At 33.8% G+C, this 19,366-nt stretch overlaps 1 protein-coding gene across 1 annotated transcript; it reads right to left on the reverse strand.

The window, feature by feature from the left end:
* Nucleotides 1-9,285: 9,285 nt before the first annotated feature.
* Nucleotides 9,286-19,007, reverse strand: LOC121391703 (activating signal cointegrator 1 complex subunit 3-like). Its single transcript, XM_041523242.1, is given in 33 exon segments — nt 9,286-9,349; nt 10,236-10,282; nt 10,331-10,499; nt 10,542-10,597; nt 10,648-10,782; nt 11,053-11,164; nt 11,391-11,516; nt 11,569-11,614; nt 11,617-11,669; nt 11,714-11,865; nt 11,917-12,054; nt 12,164-12,613; nt 12,758-12,884; nt 13,006-13,159; nt 13,216-13,651; nt 13,653-13,699; nt 13,702-13,761; nt 13,793-14,008; nt 14,011-14,326; nt 14,375-14,539; nt 14,591-14,710; nt 14,758-14,981; nt 15,835-15,916; nt 16,271-16,519; nt 16,571-16,735; nt 16,784-16,924; nt 16,973-17,056; nt 17,058-17,105; nt 17,107-17,166; nt 17,211-17,342; nt 17,437-17,581; nt 18,290-18,536; nt 18,863-19,007. Coding segments are annotated over 33 exon segments (4,911 nt in total).
* Between the last annotated feature and the right edge of the window lie 359 nt (nt 19,008-19,366).

Consider the following 19,366-nt stretch of genomic DNA (forward strand, 5'->3'; position numbering starts at 1 on the left):
AACTGGTCCAACCAGTTTTATCATGTATACAGTATCACCATTGTCTGATATACCATACAATATCGACTGATCTGATGGATGACAAGATATAGCAGTTAATTGGGGGTGGGAGACAGTCAGGGAACTGTGTTTGTGTCCATGATGCTTTAAACGAGACACTCGTTACTGAAAAATAATAGCTTGTATTATTAAAAGCCATAGTTCATGAGATTCTTTTTATAGCACCAAATACCATCAGCAAAACTAACAACAGAGTCGAATGAAGTTACTAGGTTCACCTTTGAAACAGAGACCTAAAGAAGCCTCGACGTTTGCTAGAGGTGGAGCTTTTGATAGTTGCTCCATTTGAGGGCATTATCCTTTTCTTGTATCCCATAGCAACCATAGATGTCACCATTACTCGTAACACCAAATAATACCATCATTACAATTCATTGTATGTGGATAAGATTTGTTGGGTGTGGCATTGTCGATTTCAATCCATTTAAAGGCAAAAATCAGTATTCCTTATCAGACCAAATTTTCTCCAATTAAAATTCCTCCATCTTTTAACCAGGCATGCAAACATAGCTCCGCCCCACTGCTATATTTCTCCACTAAGCATCCAGAACGAGCACTTTCTTACCCAAAGGAGACTGCAAATGATACTCCAGTTCGTAGACAAAGATTTTTGAAACAGATTGATTGAGACCACATATAACATTATGTGTACAGTCTATGTGACTTATTGTACCATCCACTTCTCGCCACTTCATAATACTAATCTGTCACGTGACATAGAACATGGGACATGAACTGCCTTCCTGTATCACATATCCATATATGGACAGCACTGTTTTGATTCTCAGAAGATGCCATTAAATAGCTAAGATACATATTAGTATACTCGGTTCAATTCGAATGAGTACGCGGGAAAGGGAATACGGGGCGTGGGCTCCAATGTTTTGCCGTTTGCATTTTCTATAGAAATTTCAGAACGTTTCCGGATAAAACACAATATCCGGGTCTGTATACTATTCACTATGAAGATATGGTTGTCTCTCTAGGGAAGATAAGGTTGATGCAGCCAGCCATATTGTAGTGCATCGACTGGTAATTTGGGCTATACTGTTTTTGTATTTAGTGACAGCTCTGGGATGCCAAAATTTGAATATTTATAATAAAAAGGTGTATATTCAAAATAATATTAATTATTACAGTACTTCAAAAATATATTTTAAATTTTTAGAATCTTTCACTTAATTGACTACAATCTTTTTATTTTTTGTCATGTTGCTCTTGTCTCGGAGGTTGATGTGGTCAGCTTTTCAAGAATTACAACTCAGAGTTCATTCCTTGGATGGAATTCAAGATACTGGTTTGTAGCAGTGTCAGTAGTAGCATTAAAATAGCTTGGGGTCCTACAACAATTACTTTCAAAAGACATCGTTATTTAACCTGTTATTTCTGTTTTATCCGTAAGTCCATCTTGCACACCAGATTTGTATTTAGCCACACCCCTCAGGATGCTTTTGTATATTTCCCTTTTGGGTTCACATTGGATCCTCGACAATATCGCCAGCGCTTCTCTCTCTCCTAGAAAGTTTCTTGACCACATCATATGTCTGGAAGAAACAATTGAACCGATACAAGTTTTCCTGAGCTAATCAGAGTCAACAGAATGAAATGAGAATCTTGTTGCTATACCGGCAACACCAGATGAAATCCGTACAGAAGTGGGCGTGTTGATATCTGATTTGATTGCTCGTTTAAAAACAGTTGCTCTTTAATCTTTAATTTGTGCTTATTATGTAGGGTTTATCCCTATTCTATTTACTCCAGTAAGTAATATTGAATAGAAAAACATTTATGTTCTTTAACTACCAGACCCTATGTCTATTTTGGATTAAATGGTGGAGTATCGAATTGACATTTTTTTATTTGGGCCAATTTCATTGTCTTTTGTCTTGGTTGTCTCTTATTACCTCCTAATTATTGTCACATTCTATATCAATGTGGTTACATTTAGGATGTTGGGCACGCTGTTCACCTGATATGAAAGCACCAAAGTACGGCTTTTAGTATGTATCTATCTATTTCTTTAATATTCATCCATTGAGTAGGTGGGTCACCAGACATTAAATGGATGGTGATTCTGTAGTCGAATGGAATACAGAATATTTTAAAGGAGAAGGTTTACAAAATGTAGCTATTCCTTGTGACTCCACTCAAGAATGCTTTTATGTGAGAATATATAAATTATAAATATGATTTTATTATTTTTTTAGGCTCTTATTTAGTTCACAAACTTCATGTCCATACATGGTTATTAGCCATTGCAGTGTGGTAGTTTGTGATATTTGAGGTAGTCGTGTTAACACGAGTTGTTTATTGTATCAAATATTGAGTATGTCCCTGTTTTTTACTACTTTTAATTATCTCATTTTTGCACAAATTACTGTATACAGATTATTATTTAGCAAATAAAAAAATTTGGTCATCATCATAACCATGGCAACAATGTTGGGTGTGGCTAGTTATTAATTAACCCTTTGTATTTTAAAGCAATGTCTAGTGCCAGAAAGTCCAGAGTCCGTTTACAGCAGATTAACTCAAGTATCACGTGATCATGATGAGACAGAGTACAGTGATGAGCAATTTACAGAGGCACCTCCAAAGATCCCCTTAAAAATCAATAGCACTAGCTATATTATGTTTAGTTTAGGATCTGTTCTATTGATGGCTGGCTATTCTGATGTTTGTGGGTGTTTTTTTGTGTGATAACCCTGATGCTAGTGCCACGACCCCTCATTATCATCGGTGCTATTACATTTATACCTGGATTCTATCATGTTCGATTGGCATATTACGCCTGGAAGGGTTACCATGGTTACTCCTTTGATGATATACCAAGTTACGATGACTAATACACACTACATAATGACAATATCATTTTCCTTTTTCTATTTTAAATTCAGTGGGGGCAAAAGGGTTTGTCCCTTCGTTTAATATTAATATTAGTATTATCATTGTGTTGATTAAATTTGTTGATATTCATAACGCATCCTGTACTGAGCAGTCACTCTATTCTACAGCTAGGGGCGAGAATGGCTGAACCAGGAGGCGATAGGACCCATTTAGTGGAAGATGAGGGAGGACGGGGTCTTCTATGCGGTCTATCAAGTCAGATCAACCTAAAATGAGGTCTACAGCAGGTTAGCTTAGAACACAACCTTGTCTCGCAAGACTAACGCCCTTTGTAAACAATGTGGTTCCTCTTAACAAAACCAATTTGGTAACAAGGGCTGTCCTTTTGAGAGTAATGTTGTATATATATTATTATGCAGTTTATAATACACTCCTCTGGAGTGTTGCTTTAGGCAGTACGTGATGGGAAGAGAGGAGATTGTAAAGACTTGGTTGACATCTTTGATTGGTCGTAAGAAGAAGCGCATCATTGATGGTAAAGATTCCTATGGATTTACAGCAATGCATTATGCTGCAAGATTTAATCGAGTTAAAAATTATGCAACTATTGTTATCTAATGATGCTGGTATGTAATGGATGGATGGATGCATAAGACAATGTATATATATATATATAGATGAATGGATGATTGAATGCATAGGACAATGGCGATATATATATAGTGTTTGTGCAATGTTTTTTACTTTACAGTTTGTTTGTCAATTACTTGTAGTTATTTTATTGACTGTTGTTAGCTAATATAGTATAAAGTGATGGATTATTTGCATATTATTATAAAGTTAACATATTATATATTATAAACTGTTCAACTGTTCCAGTAAACGATTATTTACCCGTAGGCAATGGAAGGAGAATTTAATTGAATGACAATAAATAATATAAAATTATGTATTAATAAAATAAATAGATAATAGTTTTGTCTTGATATTTTAATTGTATGTACTATTGTTTGTTAAAATGTATTATATGATTTACCTGACAAATGTTACAATGATATATCTGATAATATCTGTGTTCTTTTGTTCTATAGTTGTACTGAAATATTATTCAATTCTATCATTAATTATAGGGTCAACCTCTTTTCTATGTATCTATTATAATACCTATATATAATATCTATTATATATATTATATTATATAGTATAGTTTTAGTTAATTAACAATTATTTGCAATTAGATAGTTTTGCTCTCGCAAATAAATTTAATTATTTATATTTTTACATATTTTAGTTACTAAAATATAAGTAAATTAAAAGAGTATTAAATATAATATAATTAATAGTATTAAAGGGATTCTGATGGACATTTGGGAAAAATTATAGTACCACAAATTCCAGTACAGAACTCTAATAGTTTTTATACTACATATTATATTACTCCTTTACTTATCACATAGATCCTGGACAATTCGTACAGAAGAAGGGTTAACCCCTCTTTCATTATGCTGCTCGTTACATCCTCTTTCCCATGGGACCTCTAACGATGATGAGTCAGTACCAGTCACATTACATTCTACCCCAGTCGTCAGATATGCAGTTTTCTAATTACATTATGTCGATGAACGTCAATGTTCAAGACCGTGTATGGGTTAACCCCTCTTCATTTAGCTTGTAGTCGTGGCAACCGTGCTGCTGTCGAAGCTCTAGTTAATGCTGGAAATATCAACATTTATATTCAAGAACAAGAAAGATGAGACGCCATTACATGCAGCTTTGTCTCCTTTCCTTGGTGATCCTTATATTTGTTGAGCAACTCTTCGTAAAGATGCTGACTGCCTTCTTAAAAAGATAGAAAATGTCACACCTCTCCTATAGAATAGTCAGAAGGGCACATTGAAATTGTTAACCTTATAATGAGGTAAAGATTTGGGGGCCAGCGCAAAGAGTTACTGGGAATGCTTACGTACCTGCGAGTTCAACTTTCCCCTTAACTTAGCCTGTGAGAGTGGGGAGGTGGAAATTGTGAAGGGGTGCTTTTCCTCAATCAAGATGATCCCAATGTTATCCAAAATACACGACATTACTCCTCCTCCATATCACAGCCTAAAGAAGGTTTCACAAACGTTGCTGAAGTTCTATTGCCAATATGAAGGTCTTGCTGTTGATGTCACTGATGAAATCTCCTCACGCCACCTTCATTATGCCTGCTCGTCATAACAATATTAGTATGATCAAGTTTTTGTTAAAAGTAAGAGAATAATTTTAATTACCTATTATTATTTTTAATTATAGAGGGGGATGCTATGAGCTCAAAGATGTATACTCTTATACTTGCCTTTACTCACTTGCTGTGGCACATGGTCACTTTCAAGCCAATGGATGTTTTTAATTGAGAGTGGAGCTTTGTATTGATGATGTTGATAGAAATGGAAATTCTGTTTCATATTTATTGCATCTGAAAGGAATCAGACGGAAATCCTCAGGTACTCGGTAATAAAACCCTTTAATTATATTATAATTAAATAACTAATTAGAGTCTAATTTTGGAGCTGCATGAGGCAGTTGGTAAACAGTTTAGTTAGTACAGTAGATAGTACTAATAATACTCCATTACATATTGCATGTGAAAAAGGAACTTTGGAAGCTATTCAAGGTAACGAAAATTATTTCATACTTTTAAATAGAATTTTCCCTGTTTAGATTTTATTGCGATCTGAGGAAATTAACTTGATGCTTCGTATGAGTTCGTAGAACCCAATGCATATGGCAGCTATAATGAAGGACACACAAAAGTAATAAATGAAAACCAACCTCTCATCTTTTGACTCACCCTTTAATTTCTAGTGTAATCCCTTGAGCTAGGACGCTACTCCTGTCGTCAGAGGAAGTTAATGTTGTCAAAGATGATAAAGATGATAAAAAAAAATGCTAATACTCCATTACATTAGCTCTGTATTAATGGCCACTGATAATGCTTCTAAGGCCTGCTGCTGGAGCGTGGAGCTGATCCTGATCCAGGATAGGATGAGTCCTAAGTACTATAGGGAATGATGCCTTAAGTAACATTCTTAATGTGGTATATGGATGAGTCGAAAGTACTGCAGGAATGAGCCTTAAAGTTAATTCCATTCTATGTAGGACATGAGCCTATAGTAAGTAAATTCATAATGTGATATTATAATTGATATCCTTTTTAGTAGTATTGGGCTAAGCCTAAAATGATAGTAGTACAAGAATAAGTATAAAAACAGAGTGTGAGAATGAAATTTATAGATGAGTCTTATGTAGTAATTGAAGGTTTAAGTTGAAATTTCTTATAGGAATGTTCGTCAATGGACACCATTGGATTGGCTGCTTCTGATAAAGGCGAGATTGAAATTGGTTCATTTATTCATTGATGCAGAATGCTGATATTGACCCCAAGGATATTGCTAGTGTAAGTGGGTGGAGCACCATATTATGACCCTAGTTATCTTAATAATAAATATCATAGGTACCTCCCCTTCAATTAGCTTTGTCAACAAGGTCATTTAAAAGTTGCTAAACTCCCATGGAAAATGGGGCCAAAGCGCTCTATACGTAATGCAAGTGAATTAAATGCTTCTCGATATTGCTGTGGAAAAATGGAAACATTTTGTATTCATATTTAAATTAATATATTTATTAATAATTTTAGGGACGTTGCTATGATGATAATAAACGTCCCTCAATGGCAATCGCTCTACGTAATGTTACTCCATATCCAAATGGCAAGTTTACCACGCCCATGAGAGTATCATTAAACAAATGCCAAGTATGATGAACCACACCCATGTTTTGTTGATAACCACACCCCTTAATTAGGTGTTGCAGAGGAAGTCTTAATCGATGTACTACTACTAATGAAGATGAAGCAACAATAGATAGTGCGCTTTTAAAATGAATATTTAATTATGAATTTTGGAAGATTTCCGGGAACCTCCACGTCATCATATATTGTAAGTATATATCCATTTTATAATATCACGTATCCAGTTTAGATTAAATCATATATCCATTTTGGATAAATCGGTATATCCATTTTATATTGTCATTTTATTGTTTTTTATGTATCTGCATTATTAATTCAGTTCACTGATATACAGCCAGTATTGCTGTATTGACGATGAAAAAAACTGTTATTCTTGAACCTATTGATGCTGAACATACTGGATTTCAGACAAGTTGGGGGACCAGTAGGTACTTCATCAAAATACCACACCTTCAAATATTGGTAAAAGAGAGAGAAATAATTTTATTGTATTATTTTTAGTTTTTATAACCCTGGCACGTTCAAAGAGTCAAGAGTTGTTAAGGCATCCATTAATAGCTAGTCTCCTAACTTATAATGGCTCAGTTATGGTCAATGGATTTATTTTTGCAAATGTTTTAATTCAATTTTATATTTGTGATATTTTTGACCTCCCTTTGCTTTGACTGTCCTCTCTCCTACACCACGGACTTGTAAGTGATGTCACTATGATGTCATATGAATGTTGTTTGTAATAGGTATAAGTGTTTTTAGTGGTGCCAATGAAACTGACTGTACTGCCGGTAATAGTCATGTTGGACTATATTAAGTAATAATGTGATTCTATTTATAAATCATTGATTTAGTGTGTTATCATTTGATAGTCATATGTATGTCTTGTGTAATCATGTGATATAGTGTGATAGTCTAATGACTTTTGTTTTTCAGAAAACAGTCGAGCTAATCAAATATATGTCCCATTGGAGCAACTATTGTCATTTTATTTGCTGCTATTAAATTGACGTTTGAATTCTTTCAATTTGTCAAGTTTCGTCTCAACTATTTTCTGGATTGGGTGAATTATTTGGAAATATGTCTCTTTGTGTTTTCCATCTTGTTTGCTGCCATTATTCCATTTTTTTCACTGATTGTTTTTTGTCCTAAAAACTTCAATGGCAGTTAGGAGCTATTGCTGTCTTCCTTAGTTGGATGGTGATTTGGTTATCATTATACGTAAATTTCCAGTAACTGGTATATACGTTTGTAATGTTCATGAACCTTTTCTACATCTTCTTGAAGTTGGCCTTTCTTGCTGTTCTTTTAATATTAGCATTTGGTTTGTCATTTTATATGGTGTTCTATAATCCAATGAACATCGTATTAAATATAGTATGTCCATTTCTCTGTTTATTCATCTATTTACCTATTCATCTATCCATTATAAGCGTAGACCATTCCAGGATCCTGGACGTAGTCTAATCAAGACAATGACAATGACCACAGGAGATTTGAATTCGATAGTTTTATTCGACAAACTGGAGAGAATGCTAATGTCCCCTGATATCCAGTTTCCTGTGGTCTCGTACATTTTGTGGTATTGTTCCTCATTTTGATGCCAATTTTACTCACCAATCTATTGGTAAGCTAGTGTGTTGACCACACCACTGACTCCACCCATAGGTTGGTTTAGCTGTTGATGATATTAAAGGTATACAGGATCTGCTTCTATTAATCGATTGGCCCTCAGGGTAAGGGGTGTGGTTTTGAATGAGTATTTTTTTATTTGATATAATAGGCTGAATTAACTCTTTCAGTCGAAGAGTATATCCCTGCTAGATTACGTCGTCGGTTATTTATCGGAAGACGTGTGATGTATCCTAATCGGCAGTCAGGTTTTGTTGAATATATCCGTTACAATCTCTTAGGATTGTTTCCGTTTTGATTCTGTTGAGAACATAAAGAGTGCCTTAAATCCACAACCAGTATGTTAACAATGACATCATATGACATCATGACCTTATGATATATTAGGAACCCATTGAAGAGGTCCAGGATCAAATCGTCATTTATCTGAACAAGTTGATGAATTACGTCGTACATTGGAACACGTTAGTGAACAAAATGAACGTCTTGCTCAACTGATAACAGCTATTGCTGAAAATCAAGGAATGGCCTTAGAGCCTACAATGTCAGTACATTCACTATCAGTGGATCCTGACCGTACTGCTCGAGATCGTAGTGTATCTGTCCCTCTTAGCGAGATGTAATGTCATGTGATAGTCCATGACATACTATATACCTACTGAATTAGTGACACTATGTTTTTTTTATTAGACCCACACCCCTTTTAGCTCATTTGTTTTGCCCCTATATTTGCTGGAATAATAACATTTTAATTAAAATGGTCTTTAGTAATAAGTATTATTTACATTGAATACAAATATCATATTGTTGATCTAGTCCCAGATAACAGTCACTGATAACATATAATGTATAGATCACGTGACATGGATAGGGCGGGGCACAAACAGATATTACTCCGAGTTGAGTAATGTATTGCTCCTAATCTCTTCATAGCAATAAGTCTTTAGTATCAACTTCACCAAGTACTAACCACCATCCTTCATCTTTAGTCTTAGGAAATCTTGGAGCATAAATATGACGATGAGATGACTAGAGACAATAAGAATATTAATGGAATGACACCCTCTATGTTGAAGACAAGTGTCCTCAATATAGAGTTGTATAATACACTAAAGTATTAGTATGGGACTAGAACAAGTGTCCTCAATATAGAAGTTGTATAATACACTAAAGTATTAGTATGGGACTAGAACAAGTGTCCTCAATATAGAAGTTATATAATACACTAAGTATTAGTATGGGACTAGAACAAGTGTCCTCAATATAGAGGTTGTATAATACACTAAAGTATTAGTATGGGACTAGAAGACACTTCTACACTAAGGGCAGTTTAATGTCCAGTAATTAAGGAGTAGTTATATTTAAACCATATCATACTTGACTACCTTTCTCTCAAGAGATGTTCTTTTAATAACTACTTCTAACACACATTCCTTGTCACATGGTACCACTATACTTCCATTTTCTACTGGTAGGGATATGCCCTCCTCGTTATCCTCTGATTGACTCTTTAACGACCATGATATATTTAATAATGGAAGACAATTTAATACAGTTTTAATCTACGGGAAACCTTAAAAATAATATTGATAATATGATAATAATTACTTGTGTAATTTGCTCTGATGACAGGGGTCTGGTTTAATGCATTATCAGAAATCTCTTATCTTTCTCTTGAACAATACATAATTCTGGAAGACAAGATAACTGTCTAATACCCTGCCCTCTTTATTAAACTTTTGTTCCTATATTAAACATTAAAATAATCGAAATATATTATAATAACCACACCTACCTTATTAATGCATTATTGAGTGTATTAAGATGTTCTACTTCCATATATGGTAATGTCAATATTGATGAATCATAATACCACAATCCTTGTACACACATCTGTACTAGAAACATTACATACAAAGTACATTGTAACCAACCCTCATTGGCTGATATATCAACCAAAGCCTATGTTGTGAAATGATTAATTAATTGAGGGTGGTATGGTGTTTATACCTGAAGTATTCTAAGAGCTTGATCTAAGATTGATTTAGTATCAGTGATATAATCAGCAATTGGTAAGGAGACGTGAGAAAAGTGAGCTTGAAATAACAGGAATGTTTTAGTATGAGGGTTGCTATAACTTTGAGGATCTACTGGTAGTCGGAGATGAGTTGCTAAGGTACTGGATGGAGAATAATGTATTGATGATGTTTTCTTGTCAAACCTGTTTAACTTGTCTTCATTATGACGTACTGGTAATTCATCATACTCAGATGACTCCTATAATTATAGTGTTAATTAATTTTCTATTAATAGGGAAGGGTACTTACACTGACTAATACTAATATCTCCTCTAATTTGCTGTTTTGATTAAGCTTCTCATGAAATAATTTTATTGTTTTATGATGTAAATAATAATATGAAGCAATACATCCTAATACTTCAGGTCTAATAGTACGATCATCCTAGAACATAATAGAAAAATATACAATTCTAAAAATATTATAATAATATCTATTGTTCTACTGGTACATATAAAATAATAAATCCTTTGTCCAAGTCCAAGGGGAGGGCAAGACTCTGGCAAGAGGGGGCAAATGTCCCCTCCCCCCCCAAACGAAACCCTGGACCTATATTCTTGTTAATATATCATTTTTATATCTACAATATATTTTTTAAAAATTTAGAATTTTTTATATAACTTTCTAATGTAATAATTATGAGCTATAGCTGACCTCTTCTAGATTAATACAGTAAGACTCGTTAAGTTCTTGAAGGGCGTGGTCAACTGTATTGGTGAGAAATTTATTAACATGATTTCCACTGGCGTCTTCTAATTGATAATAACTGTGGGCAGGAATGAGGGCGGAGTCAATTAATATCATTATGTAACTATTGTATTATCATATATTAGACAGACATTAATTATAATAATATTGTACTAATTACCTGGGGTTTATAATAATATTGTACTAATTACCTGGGGTTTATAATAATATTGTACTAATTACCTGGGGATTATAATAATATTGTACTAATTACCTGGTGATTATAATAATATTGTAATAATTACCTGGGGTTTCTCAGTAATCTTCTAAAAAAATAAGTCCATGTCACATAATCTAATGCGTCTTGTTTAGAAGTAATTGTTCCAGCAACAATCTCAGCATTTAAATGATCAGAAAGCACAGCTAAAAGACTAAGTCACATGACAATAACACCAATGTCACATGATATATCATGTGACTTACTTGCTTTCAACAGGAAAAGGCTCATAAAGAAACTTCTTGTAAAATCTTTCTTAATATCTTGTACAAATATGACAGCCACCCCAAAGTCATCATACTGAGGTCTTAAGACATATATAAAACATTAGGGACAATTGTTAAATCTTACCTTCCTGCACGACCCATCATTTGAAGGACATCGGTGATAGGATAATCAACATAGCGACAAGTTTTGCCATCATAATACTCTGTTCCTTTAACAATAACAAGGTGGGCGGGGAAATTAACTCCCCAAGCTAATGTAGCCGTTGCTATGAGGATCTATACATAGCAACCAGTGACAATATAGAAATATAATACATTATTACTGACTTGGATTTTCTGATTTACAAAGAGTTCTTCAACGATTTTTCTGTCTTTCTCATGAAGTCCTGCATGATGGAGACCAATACCAAATGATAGAGAGAACCTGAGGTTAGTATCTTGAATACGAGTGAGGAGAGGATCCAACTGAAAGGAGAGATAGATAAATAAGAGGTTGAGAGAGAGAGAGAGAGACAGAGAGACAGAGAGAGAGACAGAGAGAGAGAGACAGATTGACAGAGACAAAGTTCCTTACTTCTTTTTCATCCATATGAAGCCACTCTTTAGAATTATATTCCGTTGCAACATATGACACAAGGTCAAAAGCTGTTAAACGAGTTTGACGACGAGATGACACAAAAATCAAAACAGGTTTATTAGGAGAATGTGTCTTTATAGCAGCATAAGCTGGTTTTTTCATAGTTGCCATACGAGGACAATAATGTTTACCAGGGAATCCATTAATATGAACTTCTAATTGGACAGGACGTACAGCAGGATGGAAATTGAACAGTCCACCAGATCCTATACCAAGCCACGCCCCTAAATCACCAGCATTAGCCAGTGCTGTTGACAATCCTATAATTCTTACAGCATTGTTTGTATGTGAGCTGATAAAATTAGTTCGTGAGACAATCACTTCGAGAACAGGTCCTCGTTCGTCACCCAATAAATGAATCTCATCAATAACAAGTAACCTCATTGCCTGAAAGATAAGTAAGTTAAATGGATACATAATTCAATTAAATAGACATATGTTTATTAAATGGATACATAATTCAATTAAATAGACACATATGTTTATTAAATGGATGCATATAAAATTAAATAGATGTATAGTATAACTGACTTGTACATAAGCTCTATTTTGCCAACTTCGACTAATACCGTCCCATTTCTCAGGAGTAGTTACTATGACATCAGCTTTTTCTATACTACGTATATCAGGAGCTGTATCACCAGTTAATTCAATAACACTATGGATGTATAAATAAATAATGGATACATAAATTAGTAAATAAATGCAAAATAAATTTTAATGGATACATATGTCTAGTGATAGATGCACACATTAATTTTAATGGATGATATTATTACCGTCGTCCTAATTTCCGTTCAAATCTCACAGTCCAATCATCAATTCTTTCTCTAACTAATGCTTTTAATGGAGCAATATAAATACATTTCCCACGAGGGTAGTGCTCAAAAACACGGAACATTGCCAATTCAGCAGCTATTGTTTTACCACTACCTGTAAATGGATTGATAGATACAAAATGGACAGATAGATATAGCAATGGACATTACCTGTAGGAGCTCCCAATAGAACATTGGTATCTGTGTGATAAAGAGTATGAAATAATTGAGTTTGTATGGGGTTAAAATATGGGAACTTGAAGAGGACTTCGTATTGTGGTCTCTTTAGAGCTGATATAGGAAGAGGGTGGAGATCTAGGAGTTTGGTGTGAGGTGGGTGGAGCTCTGGCAAGATAAGATGCTTAAATGAGATAGCAATGACTGCCTCAGCTTCAAGCCAACGATCTGAGATCATTCTAATGAGATATTGAGGTGGGAGTGGCTCAAAAATTGGTATAGTGAAGATCAAATCTTGTGACTCTTTTTTAAGTACTTGTTTTTGTTGTAACAGGAAATATTCCGAGTGATAAATATGTTCATTTTCAGCATCTTCAACCCACACCCACCATGGTTCACAGCTGTTGCCATGGATACGGGTGTCCCATTTCGAAATCAGGTGTCACAGTTAGACGTACTCTGAGAACAGTGCGTGTTATGGTTGAATAGTTGCGTCTAGTGACAATGCAGGAAATGCCTCTACCAACCTCTTGACTTTCTCTTCCCATCCTCACATGATGTATCATGTGACCTGTATATAAAGATCATATGATTGTCAAGTGATATGACATCATACCTATATCATCTGCTTCCATATCCTTCATACTTTGCAATGTTATCTTTCTCATTTCTAATTTCTCTAAAATTTCAAACGAGAGATGTTTGAACTGTTTCAATGGATGTTCAAAGCTCCATTGTTGAAGATCAATACTCTTACTAAATGTCAGTAACTTATATGATATTGCAGGCCACCTTTCTTAAGAGCTATTTCAAATAATCCTCTCATTATACGACTTGAATTTTGTGAAGTGTAAGCTAAATCTGACACAAGAGAGAAACTTTCAACATTGCCTCGAGAAATATATGTTTGAAGTAAAATATTGACTTTGCCATGAGTATTTTCAACACCTCCTTTTACTGGTAAATAACAGTCTCCTTTAAGATGCGAGTCAAGTTCGGATAACTCATCGTCACGTACTTTAATCTGCTCAAATTCATGTGATTGTGCTACCATGGCAACGATATCACCCTCTGTCATTTGAGATTTAAATAAACCATTGAAAGTCTAAGAAACCAAAGAAGTATATTTTAATATAAAGTGGGTGTGGCTTACCTCAATGGTAGCATGCTTTATATAAAAGTTAGAAGCTATTCTACCAACATCAGTTGAGCTTAAAGATCCAGTTCTCTCAACATAACGAATCATTCTTGCCTTATCAAGACTTTTGGCCGCATTGACAATAATCCCTCTTTGATAATTTTCAAGAGTTGGATCCAACTAAATGGATAAATAAAAAGTAAAATGGATGAATACTAAACAACACATTACTTCTTTGTCATGGTAGTTAATACCATAAGCTAATGAATTTCGATGTATTCTGATATGAAGATAAGTATATGTCAGCCATTGGGTAGCCTCCTCAATATTAGAAACAGTCCCTAATGAGATCTAAAGGGTTAAATATTAAAATGCTACATTCTCAATCAGGAACATACCTCAGCATTCAAGCAATCTGCTAAACTTCCTAAAAGTTGACTTTCTATTGGTTGTTGTCGTGTTAACAATGATATATAATGTGACAGTTTGTCATGTGCTGTTATGATAGTTCCCTCCCCAAATGTATCAAATTGAGGACGACCAGCACGACCAAATATTTGAAGGACATCTAATATACCCAAATCAACAAAGGAGCCTTTTTTAGCATCATAGATTTGAGTTCCTAAAACAAATATATATAATATCTTATAAATCTATGATCATTGGGCTAATGGTTATTTTGTAGGTCTAATGGCAATAATGAAGACATTATAGCAGGAATTAATGGATGAAAAATAAAGTAAGAGACATTAAATGAGGAGGAATTAAAACATTCCTCCTCATTTAATTTCTCCTTTAATTTCTCATTGTGTTATTTAAAAATTTTACATAGGTCTAATGATACACATGTCTAACAGTACATAGGTTTAATGGTACATAGGTTTAAGTGGTACATAGGTCTAATGGTACATAGGTCTAATGGTACATAGGTTTAATGGTACATAGATCTAATGGTACATAGGTCTAATGGTACATAGGTTTAATGGTACATAGGTCTAATGGTACATACCTAATGGTACAACAGTCTAATGGAGCAGGTTTAATTGTACTAGATCTAATGGTACATGTTGTCTAATGGTACATAGGTTTAACTTTAATAGGTCTAATGAACATAGGTCTATGGTTCATAGGTCTAAGATTACATAGGTTTCTGGTACATAGGTCTAATGGTACATAGGTTTAATGATACATATGTTAATACTTGAAATAACAGCATGAGGTAAATTGACTCCCAAGCTAATGTTGCTGTACAAACAGTACTTTAATAAGTCCATCAGAAATATTTCTCGACAAGATTACGATAGTAATACCAGCATGAGTACACCAAATCCATGAGGAAAGAGATCTCTAAGTGCTTATATCCAGACTACGCACCTATATAATATACTATAGTAAGTAAACAAGAAGATATGAAATATATACTTGTTTCTCAGCTTGTCCTAATGCTGGAGACTGTTCTGGAGCAATCAAGTCACCTTCTCCTTTAGAAGCTGCCATTTCTTTCAGAGCAATAGCAGTTCTTACAGTAGCATTACGAGCATGTACAAAAACCATTACCTATTAATGGTATATTATATTACTAGTACAATACTACTATTATACTAATACAATACTAATACAATATTAATACTAGTACAATACTATACTAATACAATACTAATACAATACTAATACAATACTACTAATATAGTAATACAATACTAATACAATACTAATACAATACTAATGTTATACTAATACAATACTAATACAATACTAATACAATACTAATACAATACTACTAATATAGTAATACAATACTAATACAATACTAATACAATACTAATGTTATACTAATACAATACTAATACAATACTAATACAATACTAATACAATACTAATACAATACTAGTAAAATCAGTACAATATTACCTGATATCCACTACGTATATTGTTTAATACTTTATTATAACATATTCGATCCATATCACGTAATTGATGTAGAATATTGGGAGTTTTAACTCCAATAAAAGTCTGTGATAAAGGGACAGGACGAAATCTCCCATCAAAATAGAAGAGTCCCTTATAAGGATTAACACGTAGAAAACGAGCAACATCAACATAATTTGGTAAAGTAGCTGACAAGCCAACAATACGAATTAATTTTTGACTAGACTCCACCTATAAAACAGCTATAAATATAATTAACATTAACCACACCTCTTCATTAACCTGGCGTAATGTGCGAGCTACAAGACACTCAATAACTGCCCCTCTATCTTCATGAAGTAAATGAACTTCATCAATAATTAAGAGACGAACTAATTGAGAGAGAGCAACATCACCAGTTGCTTTTCTTGTCACAACATCCCATTTTTCAGGTGTGGTAACTATCATCTATAATTAAGAGGTGTGGCTAAGATAATAATAAGGGGTGTGGCTAACCTGAGAAGTGTGTATTTCCTGCTTTGTTAATTGTATATCTCCAGTTAATTCTCTTACAGTAATACCGAGTGGAGCTAATCTATAACTAAAATTACGTACCATTTCAGCAGCTAACGCTTTCATAGGAGCAACATATATGACCTAATAATAACACCTGTAATAGTGGGCGTGGCTTAGCATTGTAGTTACCTTAAACTCAGACGTTTTAATGACTCCAGCCTCAATATTATTGGAGATTTCTCTTAAAATAGTTAGTAATGCTATATTAGTTTTTACCAGCTCCAGTTGGTGCAGATATTAAGAGGTTTTCATTGGTATAAAAGGGCAGTGTCAAATACAGCTGACTGAATTGTGTTTAATGACTTAATCCCTTGAAATGCCATCTAATTAAATATTATTAATTATAATTATAGGATTCTCTACTTACTTTGACAATTTCATCAAGTTCTTTAACAAGTACTTTATCAGCAACATTAGGTGGAGCTGTGCTTGAGTGAGGGACACATATCTCTTCAAAATAGTCTGTGTTCTTTCTTGTGGCATTTTCTGGCAAACCTACCTGTTATTATATTATAATATGTAAACTTTTTGTAATACACACACACACCACACACACACACACACACATACACACATACATATATATATATGACCTGTTTTCCTGAAATGAAAGCTGATGAAAGTTGAGCTTTAGCCAAAGTGTCATAGACATTAGGATATTGTTGAGTGGAATCACTAGATGAGCGAACATTGGAGGTCAATACTGGACGACATGCTGCCTCTTCTAATTCTATTTCTCTATACAATAATGTAATAATGTAATTAACTTATGTTGTTAAGATATCATAATATACCTAGCTATTCGTAAAATAGACGGATCATATCCTTGAGATTTCAAATGTGTTATATGATCTGTATCTTGTTCTTTTTCAAGTTTAATTTTCAATTTCTTTTCTTTTTTTTCTTCTCGTTTCAACTTCTTCAACAAATCCTTTTCATCCTCAGACTAAGAGAGAGAACAATACAGCTGCTGGACCTTAACAAACCACTAACCATTATTGTTACTTGACTACCTACTACAGGATGTTGATGAGGAAGTTTACTAGTACCTGTATCAATGTACTTATATGTAATATAATATATTAAATTAATATGTTATTCACCTGTTGTCACATGACTTTTTGTCTTAGTCACATGACTTGATATATGAGTAGGTGGGTCACTTAAAATAGTATCAACAATAGTTGCTTTGTTTGTTATTAGTTCTTGAACAAAATCTAAATTGGAAAACCCAAGTAGTTCAGCAATCTAATACCAGAAAAAAATAATTTCATGCTTATAATTAGAATTATAATACTTACACCACTTTCGATGGCTGCTCCTTCAATATCAGATACTAATAAATCAAATAATTGATGATAAAGCTGTTCCCATGGCAACTCGGACATGCACTTTTTGCATTGTGTCTCCAACCATTTGTAGCTATATTTATTAGAGTCATGTGACTTCTTTGGTTTAGCCACATGACTAGTCACTTGACGATCATGTGATTCAGTTAATCCAGTAAGAAGCGTTTTACTGATAATGTCATGTTTTGACTTGACTTCTTCTTCATCAGAAGAGAGAGAATCACGAGCTGAAGTGAAAGCATCAGTCTTTTCAAGAAAGTTAGAATTATATTTGAAGAAAATTTTACTGCCAAACTCTACAATTTCTGCTACAGAATTATTTTCTGCAATTTCTTGACTTGTTTCTGGTAAAATGGAAGTAATTCTTTTTACCAGATCACAAGCTTTCATTGCAACTGATGCTGGATAAGGTCCAAATGTTTTTACGAATTGTTTCTCCATGACTTTACACACAGTCTGGTGAATTGATAAAGAGATTATAAAGGAACACAGTGGCTGAGTCTACGGCAGCCTTATCTTCATCTCCAATAAGATCTTTGGCAGTCTGTACAAACTCTTTTAATACTGATTGTAACTATGTTAATGAGAAGATATAATTGTTAATGTAGTAATGATAATGATTTCAAATGTACTTTAGTAATATCACCCGGCTTGCATTGTTTTAGAATACCATCTGATATGTTAGACCACGTCTTTTTGTCTTGAGGTAAAGTTCTCTTTTTATGAGCTAGCAATGCCTCTTCATCAATATCTGATTGAAATACATCATTAAACAGTCTTAATGACTTAGTAAGTCGAGGTGGATCGTCTGCCATGACTATTGCACCATTAGTTAGCCACACCCATCTAATATGGTTAAATTATTAACTACAAAATCTTGTGTAAAAGTAGCTGGACATCAATATGTGAGTCTTTTATTACTATTAGAAAATCCACATTCAGGACTTGATTTTTGATGAGTCAGATAATTCAGACAATATTCTAGACTACATTTGTGAAGGGTATACACCTATAATCCTGTTATTTGACAAGATCAAACATATTGTAACAAATAACGTTTATGACATCAATTGTTGTGTTTAATAGAACTGAGTGTCCAGTTGTTCAAGTACAGGTATAAAACATTAGATAAGATGTATGTAGCTAACACATACATCTGTATATTAACAATGTA

Source organism: Gigantopelta aegis, unplaced genomic scaffold (assembly GCF_016097555.1).
Source record: "Gigantopelta aegis isolate Gae_Host unplaced genomic scaffold, Gae_host_genome ctg2863_pilon_pilon, whole genome shotgun sequence".
Taxonomy (NCBI): domain Eukaryota; kingdom Metazoa; phylum Mollusca; class Gastropoda; order Neomphalida; family Peltospiridae; genus Gigantopelta; species Gigantopelta aegis.